The 27,467-nt window shown below is 38.6% G+C and overlaps 1 protein-coding gene across 2 annotated transcripts in view; it reads right to left on the reverse strand.

The window, feature by feature from the left end:
- IARS1 (isoleucyl-tRNA synthetase 1) overlaps positions 1–27,467 on the reverse strand; it is a 180,950-nt gene that overhangs the window by 107,526 nt on the left and 45,957 nt on the right. For both annotated transcript variants that reach the window (XM_084634253.1, XM_084634252.1), the window contains exon 13: positions 15,935–16,033. In XM_084634253.1, the coding sequence (XP_084490379.1) occupies positions 15,935–16,033 (99 nt within the window). The remainder of the gene's footprint in view (positions 1–15,934; positions 16,034–27,467) is intronic.

Genomic DNA, 27,467 nt, shown 5'->3' on the forward strand with positions numbered 1-27,467 from the left:
AATGATGTAACTTTTTGCTAATCATAGAATATCAGGGTTGGAAGGGACCTCAGGAGGTCATCTAGTCCAATCCCCTGCTCAAAGCAGGACCAATCCCCAATTTTTGCTCCACATCCCTAAATGGCCCCTTCAAGGATTGAACTCACAACCCTGGGTTTTAGCAGGCCAATGCTCAAACCGCTGAGCTATCCCTGTTTTCTGACCTTTTTACCTTCAAAAGTTATCTTCCACTACACTATCCTTTTTTGTTTGTGCTAAGAATATAAGCTCTGTAACTACCAATGTCAAGTAATTATGGCTGAAATAGCTTAAAGAAATCCAACGGTTAAGCTTTCTTGCACCGAAATTAAGAATATTCAGGCTTCACGGATTCTTTTAGAGTTGAAACTTATTACTGTAACACTCTTCATACTGACCTTCAGAGACCATATCTCCAATCACAAGTGGAAACTGTATTACAAACATTAGCATGTGACCATCATTCTACCAGTGTGGAAAACTTCTCTTTACACTGCTCTTACAGAAACTAATTTCCTTTTTTTAAGAAGTTCTTAGACACTGTGATTACCTTAAATTATTAGTCCTATTTAACATAGCCAGAGGCTGGGACAATCCCCTAGTGACATTAAAATGCTTAAAAGTTTTCTCTTTGCCTCCTCAAAATGTGTAAAAAAAGTAATTTATTTCCCTTAATGTGTACAATAACTGGGAAAGTTTAAACATTTGAATTCTCTCTCCCCTTGAGCTATAAAGCCATGCTTCCTTTTTCTTGAGAAATTGTCTGAGCCTGATGCTAGCTTTTAGTGCAACACTAGAGATCATGTCATCTTCTACAGATGGGGCTCACTAACAGCAACGGTATGCTGCTCTGTTGGATTTATAACATGAGGGTCATCAATTGGTATAATCAGAACATAAGAACTGCTATACTGGGTCGGATCAATGGTCCATCTAGCCCAGTATCCTGTCTCTTACAATGGCCAGTACCAGAGCTTCAGGGGGAATGTACAGAATAGGGCAATTCTGGAGAGACCAACCCATGTCTGCCCTTCCTGCATTCTGGCAGAGGTTTAGGGGTACCCTGAGCATGGGGTTACAGACCTGACTGTCTTGGTTAATAGCCATTGATGGACCTAGGCTCCATGAACTTAACTAGTCCTTTTTTGAACCCAGTCATACTTTTGGCCACCACAACATTCCATGGCCATGAGTGTCCACAAGTTAATTGTACATTGTGTGAAAAAGTATTTCCTTGTTTGCATTAAACCTGCTGCCTGTTATTCCATCAAGTGAACCCCCATTTTTTGTTACTGTTCTAATAAATTTAGTGCTTTAAAATGTTTAACCATTTTTAACAAGGACAATATGTGACTGATCAATCGACTAATTATTTTTGGACTGGTCAAATGCCAAAGCCTAACAGTCTTACCAATCAGCTAATTGTTCTGCCACATGGTACTCTGTCCCTTTATTTTGTTTCAACAGAAATAGCTACTGATTTTCCAGTCTGACATATGTGACTTTTCTGCACATCAGGAAATATCAAGAGCACCTTCTATTTAGAACTTTTACAAGAATGCATGAACTGAACACTAACTATTCCAAATAATATCTATACAAATATTTGCTTATTGTGTTGCAGGGAACAGCAACAATCCTTGAGTTAATTTTCCAAAGCTTGCTTCCCAACCTGTTGGCCACACATCATGCTCTTCGGTGGGAGGAGGTATTGGTTCATATTCTCTGTGTATATATAAAGTCTGCTGCAGTTTCCACGATATGCATCCGATGAAGTGAGCTGTAGCTCACGAAAGCTTATGCTCTAATAAATTGGTTAGTCTCTAAGGTGCCACAAGTACTCCTTTTCTTAATGTTCTTCCTGTAGTTCCTGAAGAAAGATCAAGACTATCTGTCCAAGATACCCATTCCCTTCCTGGAGACCTCATCTCTGCTCTTCAATCCCCCCCAAAACCCCAACTCCTTCTACTGCTAGTCCTGACAGAATTCTGCGCTCATGCGGGCCCACATATTTCTGTGCCTCCTGCGCAGAAAAACGCAAGAGAAACCTGCAGGGGGACACACGTCTCTTCCCCAGCAGCATGTCTGTCCCAGCTGTCTGGAGCAGCTTCAGAGATGCAAATCACTGCAGGGGGGTCACTGGGCATGCATGCCTGCAGGCAAGATGTTGATCACTATCAGGGGGAGGAGATAGCCAACAAGCGTGAGAGACACTGTCCCTCTCTCTTGATACTTTTTTCAGAGTAGCAGCCGTGTTAGTCTGTATTCGCAAAAAGAAAAGGAGGACTTGTGGCACCTTAGAGACTAACCAATTTATTAGAGCATAAGCTTTCGTGAGCTACAGCTCACTTCCTCAGATGCATATCGTGGAAACTGCCTTGAGGGGCATGGAGGAGCGTAGGTCTTTTCGTTATGCAGGAAGAAGGCTCTTTCCCCGAAGCAGAAATGTAGCAGCCTGCCTGCCTAGTAAAATTGAACTTCTTGAGTATTGAAAAAAACACTTAATTCAATATTAGTATCATGTTACTGAAACTTGTTTGTTTTTAAGTTAAAGAAAATAGCTTTTGTAAAAAAAAACAAAAAAACCCACCACATTTTGTTATTGTGTCTGTTGATGGTTAATTGATCTCATTCTCTAAGGCAAAAATGTAGCAACTTGTCTGCATAGTAACATTGTTAATTATTCTATTGTTAGTTAACTGTTCCCATTCTCAGTCAATTCCCCCAGGAGCATAAAAACCTGTAAAAGTTTTAAGGCCCCAACATTGCCAGAGTGATGTAAACCCTTATAAATGACATAAGTGGGCTTTTCTTCAGTGAAATTTTAATTCAAGCTTTTGCAAAAAGGTTCTATGGAAACCAGATTTACTATCCCTCAATCTTCCATTGTGAACTATCAATCATTTTTCTTTGTCTGACCCATCCTCTTCCCAAGTTAAGAATCTAATGCCAAAATTTACGCTGGCAAAAAGCAAGCTATGAGATCCAATGGGATATAAAGTCCTTCAAACAGGATCTTTGTCAGCCAAAGTTCTACAGGAAAATTGTTTTCCCTGTCCTCCAAGTGTAAATACTGCAGTGTGTCTAAGATCTGAGGTGTCTACGCCTGTGTGACCTTAGGTGTAGGATGAGAAGAAGAGCAGAGAGTGGCTCCAGCCCTGAATTATATATTAACATAGAAATAATTAACTCATTGTTGTTAATCTGCTCAGAATTTCCACCTCCATTCAGAAACATTCTGGAAACTAATACTGGTTAGAATTAGTTCTGGTACTTTCTAATAGAACATGTTTTTTATTTTCAAAATTGATGGGCAGAGGTAAAAAATATAAAGGAGTACATAATGATTAAATAAAAATAATTGACAGGAAAGACTAAGACAGCTGTTCTTTTTTCACAAGCCTACTTTGAAGTGTTTCCACAGTGCTCATACTATAATTCTAAATATTGATTTAAACTCATTCTACTCCAGAGCTCATACGTGCACTATAGCACTAAATGAGTTGCCACACCTTTCTCCATTTCTTCCTCCCAGCACAAGATATAGGACTACTGTCTCATCACTATTATTTCCATGTCTTGCTGAAGACAACAGTGTAAATATTCAAGTAAATAGTACTGTCAAATACTGCTATAGCAGAAATGTCACTTACTTTACCACCAAAACAACTTTAACTGTTCGCTGAAATTATGTGTCTGATTATATAGCTTTAAGTACATTAAATATTTAATATATACTCATTCTTTTTCATCCATCAACTATTTTTATTCACTACATTCTTCTGAAAGCCACAGTAACTTAGCTATAGTTAGTCAAGTTTCACTTGATAAATTTCTAATGATTAAAAGAAGCTTCTTGGGCTATGAGCTATTTTAAGACACACATTTTTAACATCCTGAAATTTAGTGCAAAAGCCAAACATTTAACCATACACTATTTTAAGAGTTACAGGGAAAAAAGGGAATTTCCTTGACTAGAATAAGAAAGATAGTATGATGGAGGAGTAAGCTACTGCACTAGTTTTCTTCCTCTTCTACAAGCTCAAATCCTATTTTAGGTCTCAAATGTTAATTTGTTTAATCTTATCTGGGGCCCAAAACTAATCTGCCCTTTGGCATAATGGGAATTCTCTCTTCAAGCAAATCCTAAAACCAGAAACCAGTGTGGTTGCTGCACATCACAAGTAAGCTGTATTAATGGAGGGGGAAGTAGAATCTAATAAATAGCACTAGTCCCTCAATTTCAAACACCAAGGTTTCCTGAAAATCTAAACACATTTTGGTTGAAAAAGTAGTCTCAACTTAGTATAACATTTATAATTACTGCCTTTTTAAACAGGCATCTAGACCTCAAAAACCCTAGAATCTAAAATCTCCTTTGTGTTAATTTATCCTACAATAAGCAACTCTCAATGTGCCTCAAATTAATTTTTAATTGTTTTAATTCAAGGAGAAAAGTAAAGTGAATTCTCATGCCATTCTGACACTTTAATTAGCTCCAATACTATGTCATAGACCTAATTTAACATGTAACAAGGGGATTAATAGAGATGAAAAAAAATCAACAGTTTGCAAAGACATGCAGAATTTTCAAGAAAAGAATCTCTCCCTTCCAACTCATGGAAGTTTATTACAATAGTCCACATGCCATCTACCCTACACAAAGAGTTAGGGTCACCTCAGTAAAAGGAAACTGTATTCTTTCCATATGTGCCCTACTAATTTTTGAAATTATTAGTATTTTCAGTCTTTTTTGTATGGTAATATTTTCCTTTGCTATCCTACCCTGTTTCTCATATCAACAAACATTTTAGAGCAGCTGTTCTCAAAAAGGGGTCTGGGGCCCCCTGTGGGGGCCACGAGCAGGTTTCAGGGGCTCCACTAAGCAGGGCCAGTGTTAGACTCACTGGAGCCCAGGGCAGGAAGCCAAAGCCCCACTGTGCAGACCTAAAGCCTGGAGCTCTGAGCTCTGCCACCTGGGGCTGAAGTTGAAGCCTGAGCAACTTAGCTTTGTGGGGCCCTCTGTGGTGTGGGGCCCCAGGCAATTGCCCTGCTTTCTACCCCACAATGCCGGCCCTGGCTTTTATATGCCGAAAACCAAATGTGGTGCAATAGGTGAGCCATGGAGTTTTTATAACACATTGGGGGGGCCTCAGAAAGAAAAAGGTTGAGAACCCACTCTTTTTATACAAAGTACACATACAAGCAAGTTGTCATAAATATAAGGGGAAGGGTAAACACCTTTAAAATCCCTCCTGGCCAGAGGAAAAACCCTTTTGCCTGTAAAGGGTTAAGGAGCTAGGATAACCTCGCTGGCACCTGACCAATGACCAATGAGGAGACAAGATACTTTCAAAGCTGGGGGGAGGGAGAAACAAAGGGTCTGGGTCTGTCTGTGTGATGCTTTTGCTGGGGACAGAACAGGAATGGAGTCTTAGAACTTAGTAAGTAATCTAGCTAGATATGCGTTAGATTCTGTTTGTTTAAATGGCTGAGAAAATAAGCTGTGCTGAATGGAATGGATATTCCTGTCTTTGTGTCTTTTTGTAACTTAAGGTTTTGCCTAGAGGGATTCTCTATGTTTTGAATCTAATTACCCTGAAAGGTATTTACCATCCTGATTTTACAGAGGTGATTCTTTTTACTTTTTCTTCTATTAAAATTCTTCTTCTAAGAAACTGAATGTTTCTTTTATTGTTCTTAAGATCCAAGGGTTTGGGTCTGTGGTCACCTATGCAAATTGGTGAGGATTTTTATCAAACCTTCCCCAGGAAGGGGGGTGCAAGGTTTTGGTGAGGATTTTGGGGGGAAAGACGTTTCTAAATGGCTCTTTCCCAAAAATAAACCTGGTTAGACGTTTGGTGGTGGCAGCGGAAGTCCAAGGGCAAAAGGTAAAATAGTTTGTACCTTGGGAAAGTTTTAACCTAAGCTGGTAAAAGTAAGCTTAGGAGGTTTTCATGCAGGTCCCCATATCTGTACCCTAGAGTTCAGAGTGGGGAAGGATCCTTCACACAAGCGCTCAACGATTTTTACTTTACACGACGCAGACACTATGCTACTTACTCTTAATATCCTAATCTGGCCAATGATGCTGAAAAATTTGCATTTTCAAGTGCAACCTTTCACTTACTGAAATAAAGCCCTCCTTCTACTGCTATTCTTTCCACACCATTTTCTTTAAAATGTTTTGACCTTTGCATGCAAAAGTACATTACACTGGAGTACAAATTAGCCTGTTTCAACACATATACATTAATATTTTTACAGACATATAAAAGGACAGACATTCAACATAATGTATTTACTGATAATTTAGTAAATTCTCTAGCGACTTGTTGTTAAAAGTAGGTGAGTCAATTAGTCTTCCAAATCTGGAGTCCTTATTTCAACTAATCCCTTAACTGGCAAGTGACGGTGTTCTTTTGTGGCCACTTCATTGGGGAGGAAGAACATTCGCCACAGATTGTCACAATTGGTAGTCTCTGCTCTAGAGTCCTTGAGCAGGAATAGCACATTTATTGTATCAGAATCCAGGTGTCAGGACTGCTAGAAAAGACCTTAAATTACTCTAATCTACACTAAATCTGATTTTTACCAGTGATAATGCCCTCTCGCTTACATTGTCCTAAAATAAACACAAACATTGAGTTACTTTGGCAGTTGTTTTCTTTTGCATCCCAGTCTAGACGACAGAATGAAGTTTGCGTTCTCCCCAGTAAATGCTACCATCTAGTGTTGGACTTTGCTATATGCTTAGGCAACTGTGGATGCCTTGAAGGAAACTAAATATATTGGATCACAGACAAAAAATGACAATTCTATTATCATATTTTAAAAAGTAGGAAGTTACAGGTGTTTGGTTAAAAAAAGTCCCTACTTATGCCAAATAAAAGAAATATAACTTTCACATTTAAAATTAAACAGCTTACATGGGGAAAAAAATATCCATTTGTTATTCTTAACTAAAGCTTCACTGATAGACAGCAAAAAAAGGGACTTACAGAATTAATTTTATTGCTGGAAGTCGAAAAAGGTGTAGTAAAATCCTTCAAGTTAAATCAATGGGCTAAAACAAGTTAAATCCCCAGGGTTAGCTTTCTCATCCATAAAAACAAACTGCTATCTTTTCAAGTATTAAACATCAAATTGACACCGAAAGTTAAAATTTGCAACAAACGAATTTGCAAAATTCACAAGTAAAAAAGTGCAAAATCATTATTTAGCTATAGTAACATACCATCACATTCAGGAGGCCAGATCCTCAGCTCGTGCAAGTGAGCCCATACTACATTTGTACCAGCTAGTGATCTGGTTTATATACACAACTTAATCACTAATTATAAAAAATATCAGGTATGCATTATAAGCATGAAAAGTAATTATTATTAGAATCTTAACATTTTCTGACTTTCTGCTTTTAATGCTGCAAAATTATCAATATAGATTTTTGCACTAGATTTAATAGCTGATAGGATTGTTTTTAAAGAGAAAAAAATATGACCTTGGGACCTTGCTTCTAGTTGGGAACAAGATGGAGAAAAGGTAAGAACTGGCTGATGAGTCTTCTCTCAGAGTTTCCCATTAACTAATGCAGGGGTCGGCAACCTTCAGCATGTGGCTCATCAGGATGATCTGCTGGCGGGCTGCGAGATATTTTGTTTACGTTGACCATCCGCACGCATGGCCCCTCGCAGCTCCCAAGGGCCGCAGTTCGCCATTCCCAGTCAATGGGACCTGCAGGGGGCTGCAAGGACGTGCTGGCCGCCTCTCCCATTGGCCAGGAATGGCAAACTGCGGCCACTGGGAGCTATGGGGGGGCCATGCCTGCAGACTGCCAACATAAACAAAATGTCTTGCAGCCCACTAGTGGATTACCCTGATGGGCCGTGTGCCGAAGGTTGCCGACCCCGATGTAATGCTTTGTGCAATCAAGCCTCCTGAAGGTGGGAAATGTAACAGGCTAGGATGGTTTTAAAAATAAAATGAAGTCATTTATTGTCTTTTGCATCTGTCTTTCTCCCCTTTCATCATTCTTCATTGCCCCCGTGATGGGGCTTTTACTTTAGATACAAAGAATGCCTGATCTGGAAGTTGGTGGGTCCTGCCTGGAGGTAGAGTTTTTGATAACTAGTCACATGCGTACCCTTTGGCCAAACTTAATCGCAGTAGTACAAGTAGGTGAGAGAGGGTGAGAAAAGGGAGACCTTTTTAAAACTGAAATTTACATGCAACAGCTGACTCTACATATCTCTTCTTTTTATTTCCACATTTTTCTACAGTCCTCATCAACTCAAATATAAATTACACAGACTTCCAACTCCAGTGTAAGGTAGGGAAGTATTATCCCTCTTTTATAGATGGGGAAACTGAAGCAACAAGATGAAGTGATTTGTCCAAGGTTACAAAATGAAGTGTAATTCCAGCAATTCTAACCTTGTATAGGAAACATAGGGGAAATGTTCATGCAGCAGAGCCTTAGGTAAGGGACCTTGGCTTATTGGCACTGGGGATCAGGGCTCTTGAGTTTTGTTTACCAGTTTTACCACACTTGCTTCAAGACATTTGGCAAGTCACACAATGTCTGTACTTCCACCTCCCTGGCTATAAAATGGGTAGACAACCAACTTCAGTCATAGAAGATAGAAAAGCTTTTTTGTAAAGCTCTGAGCTCCTACTTAACTTTGAAGTATTACTGTTCCATTTGCTCGTGCATTCTTTTAAGATATTACTAGCTCATTTTTAAAAATGAAGACAGTTGCTAGCTTTAAAGCCATGCCTGTTCAAAAATGTATTAGTGGTAAGTTAATTCATTAAAAAACTAATTAGGAATTCAATTAGGTTATAAAGTTTGTCAAACTATGTTTAAAATTTAATCTGCTTTGTCAAAAGCAACATCTATAAGAAGAGAGAGAATATTCTTAAGGGACAATATTCTTAACAGTCATTTGTTTTAATTATAAAAGCAAGACAGCCATAAAACTCATTTTGCAAAGGTTAATACAGCCCAAAAGGCAACCATTTCCAGTTTTCCTATTTTTAGGAGATGCTGAAGCCCAAAGAACCCAAATCAGAATTTAAAAAGTTAGGTCCTACTCCCAAGACCGTATCAAAATGGCCAAATCACTCCAACACAAAGCACCTGGTTTTGAGACATCCTGAGTACCTACAACTGAAGTCAGCGGGAAATTACCACAGCAACTCTGAAATCAAGCCCCAAGGCTGTGGTTCACATAAGTGAGACTTATGGTACACAGAAGGGAAAAGTTTTCCGTGAGCAGCCTTTTTTGAGAGAGTCTAAAACTCATGTAGTTTTTGCTACATAAGGATTTTTTGTTAAATACTATATCCTGGATGCTTTTAAATAATTTTTTTATGCAATCACATGCTAGAGAAATCAGCATAATTTTACAAGACATTTATAAAAATACAAGCTTCCCTGTGTCAGTGAAGCCACAAAGAAGAGATTATGCCAACCCGTAAAACATCATTGCTTTTACAGGATGCCTTTAAAAAAAAAAATAAGGCGTTCAGTTAACTTACGGCACGTGTGTCGTCTGAACAGGCAATTTTTCCCAAGACAAACTACTTTCTTGTAATTATTAAGAGTTACGAATATTGTCCATTAACAAAGTCACTAGATGGGGAAGCATAAATTTTTTTTTAAATTACTGTCATACTTTTCATCAGTATCTTATACTATTAGCATAAGCCTATCTTTTCGACGACAGCTGTCTACATTTGGGGTCAAGTTTATCTCCAGTGCAAATGATGTACATAAGGCTGTAGACATCACTGAAATCCTCAACATGATGATTAAGTAGAATTCAAGTGGAGATCCCCTGGATCAGGATGAATGTCGCCCTTGGTGGATATACCTTCAAGTTCTACCCCTAAATGCCCTCTCCATACTAAGATTAAAAGTCCATTAAACAGATATTGTTTTTACTATTGAAACACTCCTTTTCCTTATTAATGAATAAATAACTGTAGTTTTCAAATTGACATCAGGCAAATCAACATGTATACTCATTCTCAGTCATCAAAACAGTAAAAACTTCTTGTAAAAGCTAATTCAAACAGAGGGCAAAACACTTTTACCTCCTCCTTCCATTACTTTCCCCAAAAGCAGAACAGCAGTATGCTCTGCTACTGAAAACTGAAAGCAATATTAAGTATAAAACCGCCTTATAAATCCAAGCTGTTCATTTGCTTACTGGACACTTAATGAGCCACCTCTGAAGCATTCTGGATAATCTACAACAAGAAGCTACTTAATTTCTCTCATGTCAATTAATATTCACAGCAGGCATATCACTTTAAAAAAAATCTTCCATGCAAGCCAAGTTTCATAAGAGCTATTTAGGGAGATCTTAATTGCTATCCACCTGCTAAAAAGGAGCACAGGGATGGCAGAAATTAAGTCAAGTCACTCCCCAAACTGGACTACAGTTTGAGAGTCCCAGAGTATACTGCACTAAAGCCTTCACTTTCTGAGCTGTCTAATCATCAGGGTATTTAAACATTGGACAACCAGTGAAGTAGCACTGTAGAACCAAAAGGTTCTCTATTCTGCTCCTCTTCCCCCCCTTCCCCTCATTTGTGAGGGTACATTTTCATCCTCTTTTCCCTTTTCCTGTCAAGCTTCTTATCATGGACTCATATTGGGGTGGGAGAAGGAAGGAAGGAAGGAAGGCACTAGGACAATCTTTGGAACAATAAATGCTGTGTCAGTGTGCAGAATGACAGACCTGAGTGCTGTCAGCACACAGCTGAGTCACAAAGCCTTAGCATCTCAAAATGGCTGCCATCTCCAATAATTCACTCCTTTTGCCTCTTCAGTAAAGCCTTAGTTACTTATGGTACACAGATATTTAATTTTTTTTTCACATAAGGCATTCATTTTTTTCCTCTCTCTTTCAGGCTATTTTAGTTATTTCAGATACTGGGTCAGTTGGGATTGTGTGTCTGCGGACTGTTTGAGCCTTTGTTCCCTGGATTATCCTTGATCATCTTTGATCAGCCTCAATCAGCCTTGTGATCAACGAGGGGGTAGGGCTGACCTAAGAGAGAAGGCCTTAAAAGCCAGAGACTAAGCAACCAAGGGGACCACAAACAGGGGAGTTAGGAGGGAGTTTGTGGGAGGGAGTCATAATATAATCGCTATGGTTAGGAAGGGCCACATCACCAGTGCCAAAACTGCTCCTGTCTCTTCCACCTCTGCCTGTATCCAAACAACCTAACCATGGATGCCTCTACCCAAATCCTGGTGTGGACTTGCAGAGACTGTGGCCTGCATTTCCCACTCACAGAAAGCCGGGCTGCGGGGGGGACCATCCAGTGTGAAAGGTGCCTGCTGGTGGAATCTTTCAGGAAGCAGGTTGGAGAGCTACAGGAAGAGGTGGCTAGGCTGAGGAGCATCCGTGCCCACGCGGAATTCATTGCCAGTATTCATATGGAGTCTTCCAAGGCTGAGGAAGCTATCCCGCTACAGAGGACCGCTGTCACACCACTGGGGGTAGAAGGATATGGCTCTATCATAGGGAGCACTCTGGCTGCTGGTTACTTCCAGCAACGGGCAGTACTCCATCCCTACTCCCACCCCACCCACGATGGTGATGGAAAACCGATATGCTGCCCTGGCAATGAGCAATGAGAAATCAGGTAAGTCAAAAACATGGACACCTGGGAGAAGGGTCAGAATTTGGGGGGGAACATGGGCTGTTATAGCAGGGATAAAGGAGAGACAAGACAGAACTGGGGGGAGGGGGAGAGAAATCAAATCAGTATCTTAGATGTCTGTATAGTAATGCAAGAAGTATGGGGAATAAACAGGAAGAACTCAAAATGCTAGTAAATAAACACAACTATGACATAGTTGGCATCACAGTCTGACTTGGTGGGATAATATGCATGACTGGAATATTTGTATAGAAGGGTACAGCTTGCTCAGGAAATACAGGCAGAGGAAAAAGGAAGGGGCTGTTGCCTTCTATATTAAAAATGTATACACTTGGACTGAGGCTGAGATGGAAATAGGAGACAGACTTGTTGAAAGTCTCTTGGTAAGGATAAAAGGGGTAAAAAACAAAGGTGATGTCATGGTAGAGGTCTATTACAGACCGGCTAACCAGGAAGAAGTGGTGGATGAGGCTTTTTATATAGAACTAACGAAATCATCCAATGCACAGGACTTGGTGGTGATGGGGAGACTTCAACTACCCAGGCATCTGTTGGGAAAATAACACAGCAGGGCACAGATTATCCAACAAGTTCTTGGAATGTATTGGAAACAATTTTTTATTTCAAAAAGGTGGAGAAAGTTACTGGAGAGAGGCTGTTCTAGATTTTATTTTGACAAATAGGGAAGAACTGGTTGAGAATTTGAAAGTGGAAAGCAGCTTGGGTGAAAGTGATCATGAAAATACACCTCTACCCAGATATAACCCGGTCCTGGGGAGACCAAAAAAAACAAACAAACTCAAAGCTTTATAGGGGAGACCACTTGCTTTGGCCCCCTTTGTTCCCTGATGGCCCCCTCCAGAGACCCCCCCCATCCCTAATCACCGCCAGGACCCTACCCCCTACCCCACCCCCCGGCTCCCTGTCCCCCGACTGCTCCGACCCCTATCCACACACCCCACTCCCTGACAGGCACTCACAGGCAGCGGCAGGAAGCAGACCAACGCAGCCCCAGCCCACTCAACTGCGCCACCTCCCAGCCGCAGTGCTCTGCTTCCCGCCGCCGGTGAGTGTGGGGAAGTTGTGGAAAGGACACCCTCCGCACTCACTGGCGGCGGGAAGTGGAGAGACGCGGCCCCAGCCCATTCCGCTTTCCTTGCCCTGGCCCCAGCCGTGTTACTGGGGGACAGGGTTGGGGAAAGGTCCTGCACTCACCTGTGGCAGGAAGTGGAGCACTGCGGCTGGGAGCTGGCAGAGTGGAGCAGGCTGGAGATGGGCTGCTGCACTGCTGGCGAGTGCGGGGGGGATCCCTTCCCCCAGGCGACACGGCTTGGGCCAGGGAAGCAGAGCCGTCTCCTCCTGGCCTCCCGCTAATCCCTCGGGCCACTCTGGGACTGCGGGGCCCCACAAGTGCTTCCTCCACACAGCTCCTGCCTCCCAGATCCTGGGGGGTGAGGTGGGGGGGGCAGGAGGAGCCCCTGACCACCCCCGAGACCCTCTGCCCCTTATCCAACCCCTCGGCCCCGGCCCGGCACCCTTAACACACTACTCTGAGCTTTACTGTCAGAGCTTTACTGCATGTATGCGAACCCATGTTATACCGGGTCGTGTTATATCGGGGTAGAGGTGTATAGGGTAATGAGTGGTAGCAGGGAGAACAGCAAAATAAAGACAATGGATTTCAAGAAGACAGACTTTAGCAAACTCAGGGAGTTGGTAGGTAAGGTCCCATGGGAAACAAATCTAAGGGAAAAAACAATTGTAGACAGTAGGCAGTTTTTCAAAGAGACATTATTAAGGGCACAAGAGCAAACTATCCCACTGCACTGGAAAGATAGGAAGTATGGCAAGAGACCACCCTGGCTTGACCAGGAGATCCTCAATGATCTGACACTGAAAGAAGAGTCCCATAAGAAGTGGAAACTAAGTCAAATTACAAAGGATGAACATAAACAAATAACATAAGTATGTAGGGACAAAATTAGAAAGGCCAAAGCACAAAACGAGATCAAACTATCTAGAGACAAAGGGTAACAAGAAAACATTCTACAAATACATTAGAAGCAAGAGGAAGACCAAGGACAGGGTAGGCCCATTACTCAATGAGGGAGGGGAAATAATAAGAGAAAATGTGGAATGGCAGAGGTGCTTAATGACTTTTTTGTTTCGGTTTTCACCAAGAAGGTTGGTGGTAATGGGTGGGATGTCTAACATAGTGAATGCCAGTGAAAATGAGGTAGGATCAGATAAAATAGGAAAAAGAACAAGTTAAAAATTTGCAAACACCTAGAAAATAATAAGGTGATAAGTAACAGTCAGCATGGATTTGTCAAGAACAAATAGTGTCAAACCAAACTGATAGCTTCCTTTGACAGGGTAACAAGCCTTGTGGATGTGGGGGAAGCAGTAGATGTGGTATATCTTGACTTTAGTAAAGCTCTTGATACAGTCTCGTGTGACCTTCTCATAAATGCAACCTATGTGTAACTACTATAAGGTGGGTGCAAAACTGTTTGGAAAACTATTCCCAGAGAGTAGTTATCAGTGGTTCACAGTCATGCTGGAAGGGCATAACGAGTGGGGTCCCACAGGAATCAGTTCTGGGTCTGGTTCTGTTCAATGTCTTCATCAGTGATTTAGATAATGACAGAGAGTACACTTATAAAGTTTGCGGACAATACCAAGCTGGAAGGGGTTGCAAATGCTTTGGAGGATAGGATTATAATTCAAAATGACCTGGACAAACTGGAGAAATGGTCTGAAGTAAATAGGATGAAACTCAATAAGGACAAATGCAAAGTTCTCCATTTAGAAAGGAACAATCAGTGGCACACATACAAAATGGGAAATGATTGCCTAAGAAGGAATACTGTGGAAAGGGATCTGGGGGTCATAGTGGACCACAAGCTAAATATGAGTCAACAGTGTAGCATTGTTGCAAGAAAAGTAAACATCATTCTGGGATGTATTAGTAAGAGTGTTGTAAGAAAGACACGAGAAGTAATTTTTCCGCTCTACTCCACACTGATTAGGCCTCAACTGGAGTATTGTGTCCAGTTCTGGGCGCCACATTTCAGGAAAGATGTGGATAAATTTGAGAGAGTCCAGAGAAGAGCAACAAAAATGATTTAAGGTCTAGAAAACATAACCTATGAGGGAAGATTGAAAAAACTGGGTTTGTTTGATCCGGAAAAGAGAAGACAGAGGGAACATGATTACAGTTTTCAAGTACATAAAAGGTTGTTACAAGGAAGAGGGAGAAGAATTGTTCTTCTTAACCTTTGAGGATAGGACAAGAAACAATTGGCTTAAATTGTAGCAAGGGAGGTTTAGGTTGGATATTAGGAAAAACTTCCTAACTGTCAGGGTGGTTAAACACTGGAATAAATTGCCTAGGAAGGTTAGGGAATCTCCATTACTGGAGATTTTTAAGAGCAGGCTAGACAAACACCTGTCAGGGATGGTCTAGATAATACTTAGTCCTGCCATGAGTGCAGGGACTGGACTAGATGACCTCTCGAGGTCCCCTCCAGTCCTATCATTAATTCAGTGTGTTATATATATGATTACAGAGTTGTCACTTTTTTTTCTTGTTAAAATTTTTGAACTGCACAGTTAGGACAAACAACTGTAACTCTGCAATGTAAGGACAACATGCAAGCAACTGTCCAAAAACCAATGTAATCTGATTTGGAACCATAAACATAATAATTTAATCATAATCATATGTTATTGCATAGTGTCTCTAAAGGACAAAGATGAGGTTATGCCTCAATGGTGCATTTCCACACCTTAAACACGTTCAGATTTCTTTTAAGCTTAACATTTGCTCTGGATTTCCTTAGTTTGGGGATAACTGCAGTATCCCTATAACATATTTTATCCCAAATTACTGATCGGTACTCAACCATAAAAATTAATCTAAAACTAGTTTTTCCTCTGGAAATGTATATGTGGGTAAAGACATATGGGTATTTCAGACAGCTGTGAGACTACGTGTATTTATGTGGAGTTTGATTCTGTCCCTATTTATTAGTGCCAGGAACACTGCCTCAATCTTATGTCCCAGTTTGAAACCTTTATTATTATTGGAGGTCGTTAGTTACTCCTGGAGATTTGGTCACTATCACCATTTCACTAACTTAGCTCCAGAAGGGTAGAATGGAAACAAGCCAGTAATTAACACAGTGTATTAATAAGCAGAAATGAAATAATAAATATATGCAAGATACAGTACCAGTAGCATTGACCATTGTTCTCCAACAGCTTCTCCACCATGTGCTCTACTCTTACAAACCAGCTTGGTACAGCTTTGTAAATTAGAGGGGTATCTGACCTGTAAGAAAAGAGTGCACAAACAGGTTCACATATATATATTTTAAATATTTTGGATATCTTCTTACCTAGCAAACAATATATTGTTATATGCCAACATCCTCTCTCCACAACCAAATACTTCAATAGTTAATATTTAGTTAATGTACTGACAGATCAATTTTTGCACACAACACACACACTTGTTAGGAATTATTATACTTAATTTATTTTTGTAACAGCTCCATATTTTCAAAACCCACAACAAAATGTAGCAAATTTAGTTATTTTCGATTCTGAAAATAAGAGAAACTGTATTTGTGGGGGGTTAATTTTATATTCTTACACCTTATTTTGCATCTGACTGATGTAGATCAATGCTGATTTTAATGTAAAACAAGTCAAATTCTTAAGCCTTCCAACTGAGTTTATGTTGTAGCACTTCCCACCACATATTAAATCAACCTGAAACGTTATTACACAAAGAAGTTCATTTAGGCATGTTTCAATTAGCAGTTTAAAATACTACAAACAATTAGTAAATAAAATTTTAAAAATTAGTTCTCAGATTCATAAAGTTTAAGGCCAGTCTCATGTTCTGTATATCACAAGCCATTAAATTTCACCCCTTTACCCCTGTACTGAACCCAATAATTGTGTCTGAGTGAAGGATATCTTTCAGAAAGGTATCCAGTCTTGAAGACTTCAAAACGGACAATCCACCACTTTTTAGTAGTTGGTTCCAATGGTTGATCACCTTTACTTTCAAAAATTTATGCCTTATTTCCAGTCTGAATTTGTCTGACTTCAGCTTCCAACTACTGGTTCTTGTTATGTCTTTCTCCAGTAGATTTTAATACCTAGTATCTTTTGCCAGGGAAGGAACTTCCACACCATAATCAAGTAATTTCTCATGCTTCTTTTTGACAAAGCGCTTCATCTCATTATGTTAAATTTCTCACTGTAGGGCATTTACTCTCTCCAGCCCTTGAATCATTTTTCTAGCTCTCTTCTGCACATCCTCTGTAATTTTTAACTTTAAAATGTGAACACCAGAACTGTGCTCAATATTCCAATATGTATATTGGTGTCAACAATGCCATATATTCAGAGACTAAAATACCTCCCTATTCCTACTCTTCTAATCTCTGTTTTTACATAGTTCACACTATTAACTCAGACCCCAACTTTATAAAAAACAAATTGTTTAAAATGTCTCCGTTTCACAAACAAAAACTCAGGTTTGGTTGTACAGGATCATATTTTAGTTCATTTGCAGTTTTAATGAACACAAGGGGTTCAATCATGCCTGAGCTAAAGATTTCTGATTTTTACAGAAGAACACTTATTCAAAGATTCTGGAACTGAAAGTTAGAGCCAAGATTTTCTGAAGAGACTAGTGCTAGTTCTAAAGAACCTGAATTTCAGAGAATGGGTGCTCAGCAGTCATAAAAAAGTCAGACCCTTTTAATGAGTAGAACAGAAAAATTGAGGCATCCAAAAATCACCAGGGCACTTTAGAAAACCTTGGCCTAAAGCAATACAAGTTCAATATATAAACACCTCCCTAGTAGGAGACCCTCACACAGTAAAAGGAGCAAAACATTTTCTGAATGTTGTCTATGTTTGATGTATGGTTCTTCACTTGCTCTTTACCACTATCTTTATTTAGTGGGGATTTTCTTAAAAATAGGGCTCTTTAATGTTTGTCCATAGCATGGACCACATTTTAATAGAAACCGTTTTAGGGATCATCCCCCTCTCCCATTTATGGGCATTCAACATCTCTGACATGCATAGGAATTATACACATGGAAAAGTGATATTAGACAAGTAACGTGTTTTAACTATCTTAGTGCAATTTTACATTACAAACACCACAAATGCTGCTTAGCTGATTGACGGAGAGTCCTGTAGAAGCTTGCTATCTAAATTAAGACACCTGTGGATGTATACAACCTTTTCTTTCCAGTAATTCCTGGAAGTGCCTGCATGTAAATCAGTAGACTTTCTTCACTGCTGTATTTAAAAATCTCATTTTTATTAAATGAAAAAATATTCCATAAGTGAAAGAGTAAAGATAAGATTTCAATATAGGTTTTGATTCTCCTACACCCTTGTAAATTAAAGTGTATCCATTTATGCCGTTTGACCTAATAGAAAGCAGAACCAGGCCCAAAAAAAGACCAGAAGTAGTATAAAGGTAAGATTCCCACTGGACAGTCTCTTCCACACACCAGTCTCTGTCCTCTTCATATGAAACATAAACAAACAGATATTTCACTTAGCAGTCACTGGGTATTTTTTCCTCACTTATTTGACATGGGTTAAACCAGGATACAGGTACAGAATAGGTCATATTAATTCTACCCATTCACTTGTTACTCCTTCAAGGCATCCCACCAAGATGCAAACAGCAGCATATGTTTGCATGTAACTACAAACCAATCCCTCAGTATTTATTTTCTTCTACTGTATACAATACTAACCATAAATAGGACACAAACCAGTTGTAGGATTGTATGTACATTGTAGTCAATTATAACTCTGGATCTTCATTAGTGAAACTAAACAAAAGGCTCTCTACGAAGGGGTGCCAATTAGACAGTATTTAAAATGGGTACCAGTCACACACACACACCTTTCATAGACTTGGGATCTCACAAGCAAAAAAATTTTGTCGAATTAAAAATAAAGTAAAAAAAACAAAAACTATGAATGGAATTTTTGCATGAAGAATTATAGTTTTCAGTCAGCTCTAAAAGCTTATTGCTGCCACCTGCTCGATGCTGTTTCCAGGCAGATTAATACTGAGCAGATGTAATCTGGAGCTGGAGACGTTTTGATGGTGATGGCCAAGGACTTAGTTTTACCTGAATTAGTAACCAGATCAATATGTTTTGCTTCTTATCCAGCCAGATGACCATCAGCTGCAGTGATTCACCAGTTTGAACCAACAAGAATGTCATCAGTGTATTTGCCCTCCAAAGGTTGGTGCTTTCACATCACGAGGGTGTTTATACTGAAGCTGACCACCTACAACAACCTGGTCAATTGTCTTCGTAGCTGAAACAGCCAAGAGACTCTTTGCCGCTGAAGCAAAAATAACCAGTGAAACCTTGCAAAAAAGGGCCATTTTGGTATCCTAAGTGTTGGTGGCAATAATGATCACTTATACTAAACTCTTATATAAAGCACTTCATCAGTAGATCCCCAAATACTTTACAATGGTCTACCACTATCCCAGTCTTAGATGGGGAAACTGAGGCCTAAAGGGAAAGTGACATGCCCAAGGTTACAGAGCAGGTTTAGGCTAGAGTCTAAGCACAACATTATCTTCTTTAAAACACTGCTGTCTGCACAAATGAGCAAGGTTCCTATCCAGTCTGCTTCAGTACTTGGAGTGCATGTTTGACAGACATTTGTAAGCAAATATCCTGAAGAATGACCTGCTACTATTTCCCAAATGCAGCCATTACTGTCAACAACCCACTCTTAAAACTCTCAACATCTTGCCTATATCCAATGAACTACTTCACATCAAGGATTAGCCTGAAGTTTACAGAATACTGATGAAAATTAAGAGATAGCTCAATTGTTGTGAGAATACTGTGCCTAGTGGTGAGCCTTCCTGAGTGACAGAAGAAAGGAAAGGAAAATCCACCAGCAAAGCTTGTTAAAGCTGAGAAGTGGGAGTATGTTTCATGCAGCCTGATAACGGAAGTCACATCACTTTTCTTCTCCAGTACTGTATCTTGGCTTCTATTTCCCTTTAATCCCAGGTTATAAACTTAATTGTGCAATTAAGAGTTACAATATCTATGACTTTTACTTTATGGGGAAGAGCAAGAGCCTGGAGCGGTAATATTCTTGCAGTATTCTCTTTATTGGAGGGAAGGGGAAGTATAGGCACATTTATGTTACCTTAGAAAACTTCACCACATCGGTTTGACCCCTGCCCTCACCTATATCACATCTGCAAGGGGAACCCTCCCCTCACCAGGGCAACCCGTGTGGCAGCAGTAGCACTCCTGAAAAGAAAAAAAACACTCTTCTGAACCTTCAGGCCGCTAAGGGGTATTTCAGTAGCAGGCCCCTGGTTTCAAACAGGGGCAAGGGTATGATCAAGCACCAAATCTGGCACTAATGGGGATTTAATGGGGATGAAATCTTATTCTAGCATTCCAATTGTAGAGCGAGATATTCTACATAATACTGTATAATCTTATACTGAAAAGAATAAGGCCTTTACTTTCCTCTCTACTAACCCCCACCAACAGCTGTACACCCAAATCAATATCAGCTGGGATTACTCCTTTCTGTCTGATAATAGTTAACATTAGAGGAAATACCTTTTCCACATGGAATCCTTGAAGTTTCTACGAAGTGAAACATCAACTGAATATCTTACAGCAATGTAGAGCTAATAACAAAGAGTTAATGTGTAAAGAAAAAAAAAGATCGCACAGTAAAACAGCTCAAGCAAAACCCTAGGGTGATTCAGAAGTAACAAGGTACCATCCTGAAGCTATTATTATTAAAGCAAAATTAATTCAAAGGTAAAAAATCAACTTTATTTCAGTCATTTAGAATATTTGCTATTCTGCTTTGTTGAAAAGTTTCTCTACACATGCTAATGCCTGACACAGCCATGTATCAAATGTCAAAACATATCTAAGCTATATAAACATTTTAAGAAAAATCTAAAGGAGCAATAACTGTAGATTACCGTTGATGTTCAGCACCAGTAGTTCTTTTGTAGAAGCGATAAAGGTAACATGCTTTCTGGACACTTATGAAATGTACTCTCTTTAAAATTCCTCTATTTCAGCACGGTAGAGAAATAGAAGCTAAACATCACTTAGCTGTATACTGGAATGAGCATCCTCTCAAATTCATGAGATCTTTTTGTACATAAAGAGAAGAAGACTGGAAAGACTGCCTCTCTGCATCAACAACAGATTGCTGTGTGTCCAATACATATTTCCAGTAATTTTCTAATGCAGTGGCTCTCAACCTTTCTGAACTACTATACCCCTTTCAGGAGTCTGATTTGTCATGTGTACCCCCCAAGATTCACCTCACTCAAAAACTACTTGCTTACAAAATCAGACAAACACAAAAGTGTCACAACCACTATTACTGAAAAATTACTTTTTTTCTTCTTTTTACCATGTAATTATAAAATAAATCCATTGGATTATAAAAATTGTATTTACATTTCAGTGTATAGTATATAGAGAGTATAAACAAGTCAGTCTGTATGAAATTTTAGTTTGGACTGACTTCACTAGTGCTGTTTATATAGCCTGTTGTAAAACTGGGCAAATATCTAGATGAGTTAATGTACCCCTTGGAAGACCTTTATGTAACCCTTAGGGTACATGTACCCCTAGTTGAGAACCACTGTTCTAATGCATGTTTTCGGACCACATTTTAATTTGGCTGAGACAATGTGAGTAAGGGAATATCTTTTATTGGACCAACTTCTGTTGGTGTTAGAGACAAGATTTCGAGCTACACAGAGCTCTTCTTCAGATCTGATATTTGTCTCTCCAATATCCTGGAACCAACATGGCTACAATACTTTTAACTTGGCTGCCTATATTTAATTCTGGATATCCTTACTACTTTTCCATTTTCTTTTATGCAATGTTGTTGTAGCCATTATCACCTGTGGGAGAAAACTTTTCACAAAGCAATCACTCTATATCTGACCGCTCAGGCCTTATCCACAAAGGAAACCTTCACAATACATTCAAAAGACGAACCTGGGAGCTCATAACTTTAAACCCATAACTTCGCTAGATGCAAAAAATCACGGACTGGATTTATGGTTTATTACAACAATCTGTAACCCACTAATCCCCCTCCTTGCCCCCACTCCTGATATCTGGATCAGTATTAACTGGCCACTGCTCCTTGAATGGTCCCTTCAAATGCATTATCTACTATGCTAAACTATCTGCTCCACCTTGTATTTAGAGGTTACACCAAGGCTTTGTCTACACTGGAACTTTGTTGGCAAAACTTTGATCATTCAGGGGTGTTTAAAAAAAAAACAAAAAACCTCATACCCCGAGCTATAAAAGTTTTATCAACGAAAAGCGCTGGTGTTAACAGCAGGAGTGCTCTCCTGCCAACAAAGCTGCTGCTACACTGTGCGCCTTTTAGCGGCACAGCTATGCCGGCACACCCATGTCGCTAAAAGCGAGGTAATACAGACAAAACCTGCGTATATTTCCCAGACCTAAAGAAGAGCTCTATGTGAACTCAAAAGCTCATCTCTCTCACCAACAAAAATTGGTCCAATAAAAGATATTACCTCACCCACCTGTCACTCTTCCCATTTTCTTGTCATTTTAATAAACCTGAAATAATTTAAATTAAGAAATTGACTTCTAACCTATCATCCTTTAAGCTTTCTACCTTCGCTTTCACTGTGGCTGATGACAAAATATACAACCAACAGCTATAGGTTCTTGATGTTGCTGCTATAGACATGCATGGAAAGGCTGGAATAATTGACATACAGACTTCAGACGTCACATTTTCTTCTACCTCTTATCTTTCACAGTTCTTAGATTGCCTGTTACTGACACTTTTATCGAGTTGAGCACTATTGATATTAGAATATCAAGTTCATGTGGGGTCATACTTCTCACGAACGTCAGTTAAAGGAACTTTGCAAGGCTCCGTTTTCTACACGCTTTCCAAGCGGTCACCATTTTTCCCTATTGTTTGCGATTTACTTTTAAGACTTATCTGAATGTGTATCATAGCAATAGGATGGCAACATACAAAGGACCTTAATTCTGATCATGTACTAAAGGAAGAACAACTCTTGACATCAGCAAGCAGAAAAACTTGATTTAAATAATTGAGTTTGTGTTTTGTATTTGTACTTTTTAGCTATATTCCTAAAGAAAGCTTGATCCAAATTAGCTGATAACATTAGAACATGTTGATTTGCAACTAAATATAGCTTTTAGACTAATTTTGGAATTTCTTTCTGCTAACCAGGAAGATACACAACAGCTATATACATTTACTTAAGTAAGTATATAGCTAATTTATTCAAAGTCTTAATTTTTACATTTATTATATTATAAAATGGTGAATATGTTTATTTGCTATATAATTTTTATTTATAATTTACAAGTCCTATTCAGAAATTCAAATTCAATTAAAAATTCACAAAAATAACATTTTAAAATACTTTTAACGAATTGAAAAATCTTAAATGTACTGGTTACATAATAAAAGTTTATTAGAATGTTTATTAAAACATGTTTTGCATTTTAAATTAACTGATTTATTTTTTTAAAAATCGATTTAGTGAATTTAACTCATTGTTTCTCGCTCCCATGTGCTTCAGGTTTTTAGAACGAGTAGATCTTATCTCCTCTCACAGCTAGGTTTTATTTATAAATTAGAAGAGGGAAGCCATTTTCGTTGCTTTTTTGACTTCCTATTTGGTTTCTCAATTTTGAATAAACTAGGTTAGTGAACTGAACTAGCTGAATAAACTGAAAAGAAGAAAATATTCTCTCTGCACCTACAGAAGAGGCAACTGCTATCAAAAGCTGGTTTAGCACTTCAGCTAACTCTGGTTCAGTGGTTTGACTTTCTTCAAAATGTCAGCAGCAGGCATGTACTGCTTAATATCAGGGTGGATAAAAATCAATTTTTTTTTAAAATCTGATTTTTTTTTATTTAAATCGGATTTTTTTCATAAAAAGCTTTTTGAGGAAAAAACCTATCTAAAGATAGTTTTAATTAAGATACATTATAGCTCAAAGATATCTCATCATGGAATAGGGATTATAAATTCTAATTCTATAGCAGGGGACAATATATTCATGTAAAGTTTAAGAAAAGTTTTGTAAATGAGTTCCAATAGTTCATGGATTAGGGACCCAAATCTTACGGGGGCTTCTGTATAGATTTAGGTTAATCTTGCTATCTACCCAATGGGACTCAGTCTAGAAGATACCATAAGAGATGCTTAGTTTTACAGTTCTCAAACTGTGGATTTGTGTTTCCAGAGATAACATGCTTGTTAACAGCAAAAAATGTTTTTTAAATAAATAAATACATACAGGTGAGAAATAACAGACCTCAACACTATTCTCCCTCTGCAAATTTGTGTACACAGAGTCAATCCTTTACCTCTCTAAAAGTGCAAAGTTTTAAAAAGTTCAATGAATAGAAGATTGTTGGGGGCAGCATAGATCTGGACAGGGAGAAGATGTCTGGAGATAAATGTGAGAAGGGAGAGACAGGCAGTAGAAACAAAAGTGAAACTGTTTGAGCAGCATATTCCAGAAGTCTTGAGGTCTTTCTGAGTGTAGCCTTCATTGATTTGAGATCTACCATACCATTCTCTCATTAGAAGGGAAAACCTATAATGGCAGCAGGCTGTAAGAGAGACCCACTTTGGGAATATTTTAATGAAGTTCCTCTACCTGTGAGTAAGGCAGGCACGCGTGCAAAATGCTAACAGTGCAACAAAGAAATGCAACGCCTGACTGTCCGAATGAAACAACATCTTGAGAAGTGTTCCTTCTCAGGAGGAAGCTGCTTTGAAGATGATGAAAGGAACATGTCTGAACATGCAGGATCTTCAAGTTGGTAAACTTTTTTATTTCATACGTCTTTCTTAAGGACTGCCTGTCTTCCTTCTGCACTATTCTTGAATTCTCATGTTTGAGCAAAAAATATAATTGTTACTCTATGGTACTATCATTTTAGATGCAGTTGTGATAAAAAATAAATAGCTGAAATAGGCAGATCTTCCTTTTACAATTTCACCTTTAAGGTAGAACTGAGTCTCAGTGAATGCAATGAGTAATACTAAATGAGTGGTATGGTAATAATAATTAAATAACTGCATTGACTTATTTTGTTTAGGAGAATCCATCCTCAACATACAGGATTCTGAAGACTATCCACCTTCAAGATCACAATCATTTTCTATAGTTTCAGAATTATCTGCCAATGATAGCATTTCAGTCACATCATGCATGTCACATAGCCACAGTATATCACCTGTGGCAAAAAGAAAAGAAAAAATCTCCATCATCCAGAAACAACCATAGATAAGTTTGTGATAAGAACCAGCAGATTAAAAAAATTGCCCGGTTCATTTATGCAAAAAACTCTCCTTTCCGTATGATTGAGAACGCACACTTCATTAACATGGTTCAGTAATTAAGACCAGCATACAGTCCACCCAACAGAGCAGATGTCGCAGGCAAATTGCTGGATAAAGGTGTATGAAAGAGAAATTGTGCAGTGTGCAAAAGGTCTAGAGGGTGAAATTGTTAACCTGAGTCTTGATGGTGGAGCAATGTCCACAATGATCCTGTTGTATGTGCTTGTGTGATAACAGAAGAAGAGAATGTCTTCCTTACAGAAACGATTAACACATCAGGAAATGCCCACACAGCAGAATACTTACAAGAAGTAGCAGTAAAAGCTATAACAAACTGTGAAAAAAAATTCAGATGTCTCATACGCAGCTTGGTCACAGACAATGCTGCAAATATATCCAAGATGAGAAGAAATTATTTAGAAGAGAGTCCTAAGCTAATAACATACAGTTGCAGTGCTCATTTGATGCACCTCCTAGCCAAAGACTTCAGTGTTCCAGAAATAAAGGCTAACGTTGCTGAAATTGCAAAATACTTCCGTAACAACCACTTTGCAGCAGCTGCTCTGAAAACAGTGGGAGGAACCAAGCTAACTCTCCCACAAGATGTGGGATGGAACTTAGGTGTGGACCGTTTTGAGCACTATATCAAGAACTGGCCTAATCTGATAACAGTTTGTGAACAAAATCATGCAAATATAGATGGCACTCTCACAGCCAAAGTTCTCAACATTGGGCTTAAGAGAAATGTTGAACACATGACAAGTACCCTGAAGCCTATTTCTGTAGCCTTAAACAAAATGCAGAGAAATAGCTGTTTTATTGCTGACACTGTTGAAATTTGGAAGGAACTGAGTGAGATCTTAAAGAAAGAAATATGCAATGACAGAGTTAAATTATAAGCATTAAAAAAAAACGAATGGGACAAGCACCATCTCCAGCTCATTTTCTTGCAGATATTCTCAATACTCGGTGCCAGGGTCAAACCTTAACTGCTGAAGAAGAGGAGTTCGTTATGACATGGACCCAGCAATCATCCCTCCATAATGCCAACTATAATAAACTTCAGAGCTACGGGTGAACCATTCAAGAAATATAGGTTTGCTGATGACATTTTAAAGAAAGTCACACCAGTGAACTGGTGGAAGTCACTTAAGCACTTGGATTCAGAGACTGTTGAAGTGATAATCTCACTTTTAACAGCAGTATCTTCTTCTGACAGCGTAGAAAGAATATTTTCTTCCTTTGGACAAATTCATTCCAAATTGAGAAATCATTTGGGACCTGAAAAAGCAGAAAAACTGGTTTTTCTTTTCCAGATGATGAACAAACAGGAAAATGAAGGTGAAGATGACTGAGTTAGCTGCAGAAGCCAATATTTTAAGTTTCTCATGTTGGCCTGGCTGACATAGTCTATTTGATTTTTGTTTTTTTTAATTTCATTTAACTGTTTTAGTTAAAACCAATTTTAACAAACCTGATTTTAAAAAACTTGAATGTTTAACTACATTCAAAAATTCATATGCTTGTTTGCTGTTGAAGAAAAAAATCCAGAATACATAACTTTGTTGTTGTTTTAGTTAAATAAAACAATTTAAATGTCTGTCTGGTGATGTTCTCCTCCTAATACACTGTGGCAAGAAAATCCTCCAAATATTAACGATTAACCTGTTGAATTGGAGATATTTATGAAGTCATTGGGAGGTGAACTATCTGCTTCAATTACCTTTGGTAAATGAAATCACCAAACAATCATTCATTTTCTGATATAGCTGTAAAACTAATCTGAAAAGTTTTCAAAATAAATCACTTTAAAAATGTGTACCTTCTAAAAATGAAACCACAACTCAACAGATAGATGTAGAAGAATATGTACTAAGGTTATAACAACCAACAAGAATGCCCATTTATGCAGAAATCCATGATTAAATCAAGTCTTTCAGACTAGTGATTTAAATCAAATAGATTTAAATCAAATCCACCCTGCTTAATATTTTTAATTTAATTTAAATTAGATTAGAGTAAATTTAGGCCTTAACATAGGTGGTCATCATTTCAAACAGGTTTATTTTTTAAAGTAAAACTGTATTTAATTTAAATAAAAAATTAAATCAAAGTACCTGATTTAAATAAAAACTTGTCAAGTTTTTTTGTTTTTTTTTAAATATCAATTTTTATTCACCTTTGCTTGATCTGTTAGGGAATTCAGAACTGCCCACTTTCAGGGAGAAGGATGAAGAATAGTTAAGTAACTTAACAGAAAAATCCGGATAACATGCCTTCAGTAAAGCAGCTCAGCCTC

The sequence above is a fragment of the Lepidochelys olivacea genome, assembly GCF_965140295.1.
Source record: "Lepidochelys olivacea isolate rLepOli2 genome assembly, chromosome: 7".
NCBI lineage: Eukaryota > Metazoa > Chordata > Testudines > Cheloniidae > Lepidochelys > Lepidochelys olivacea.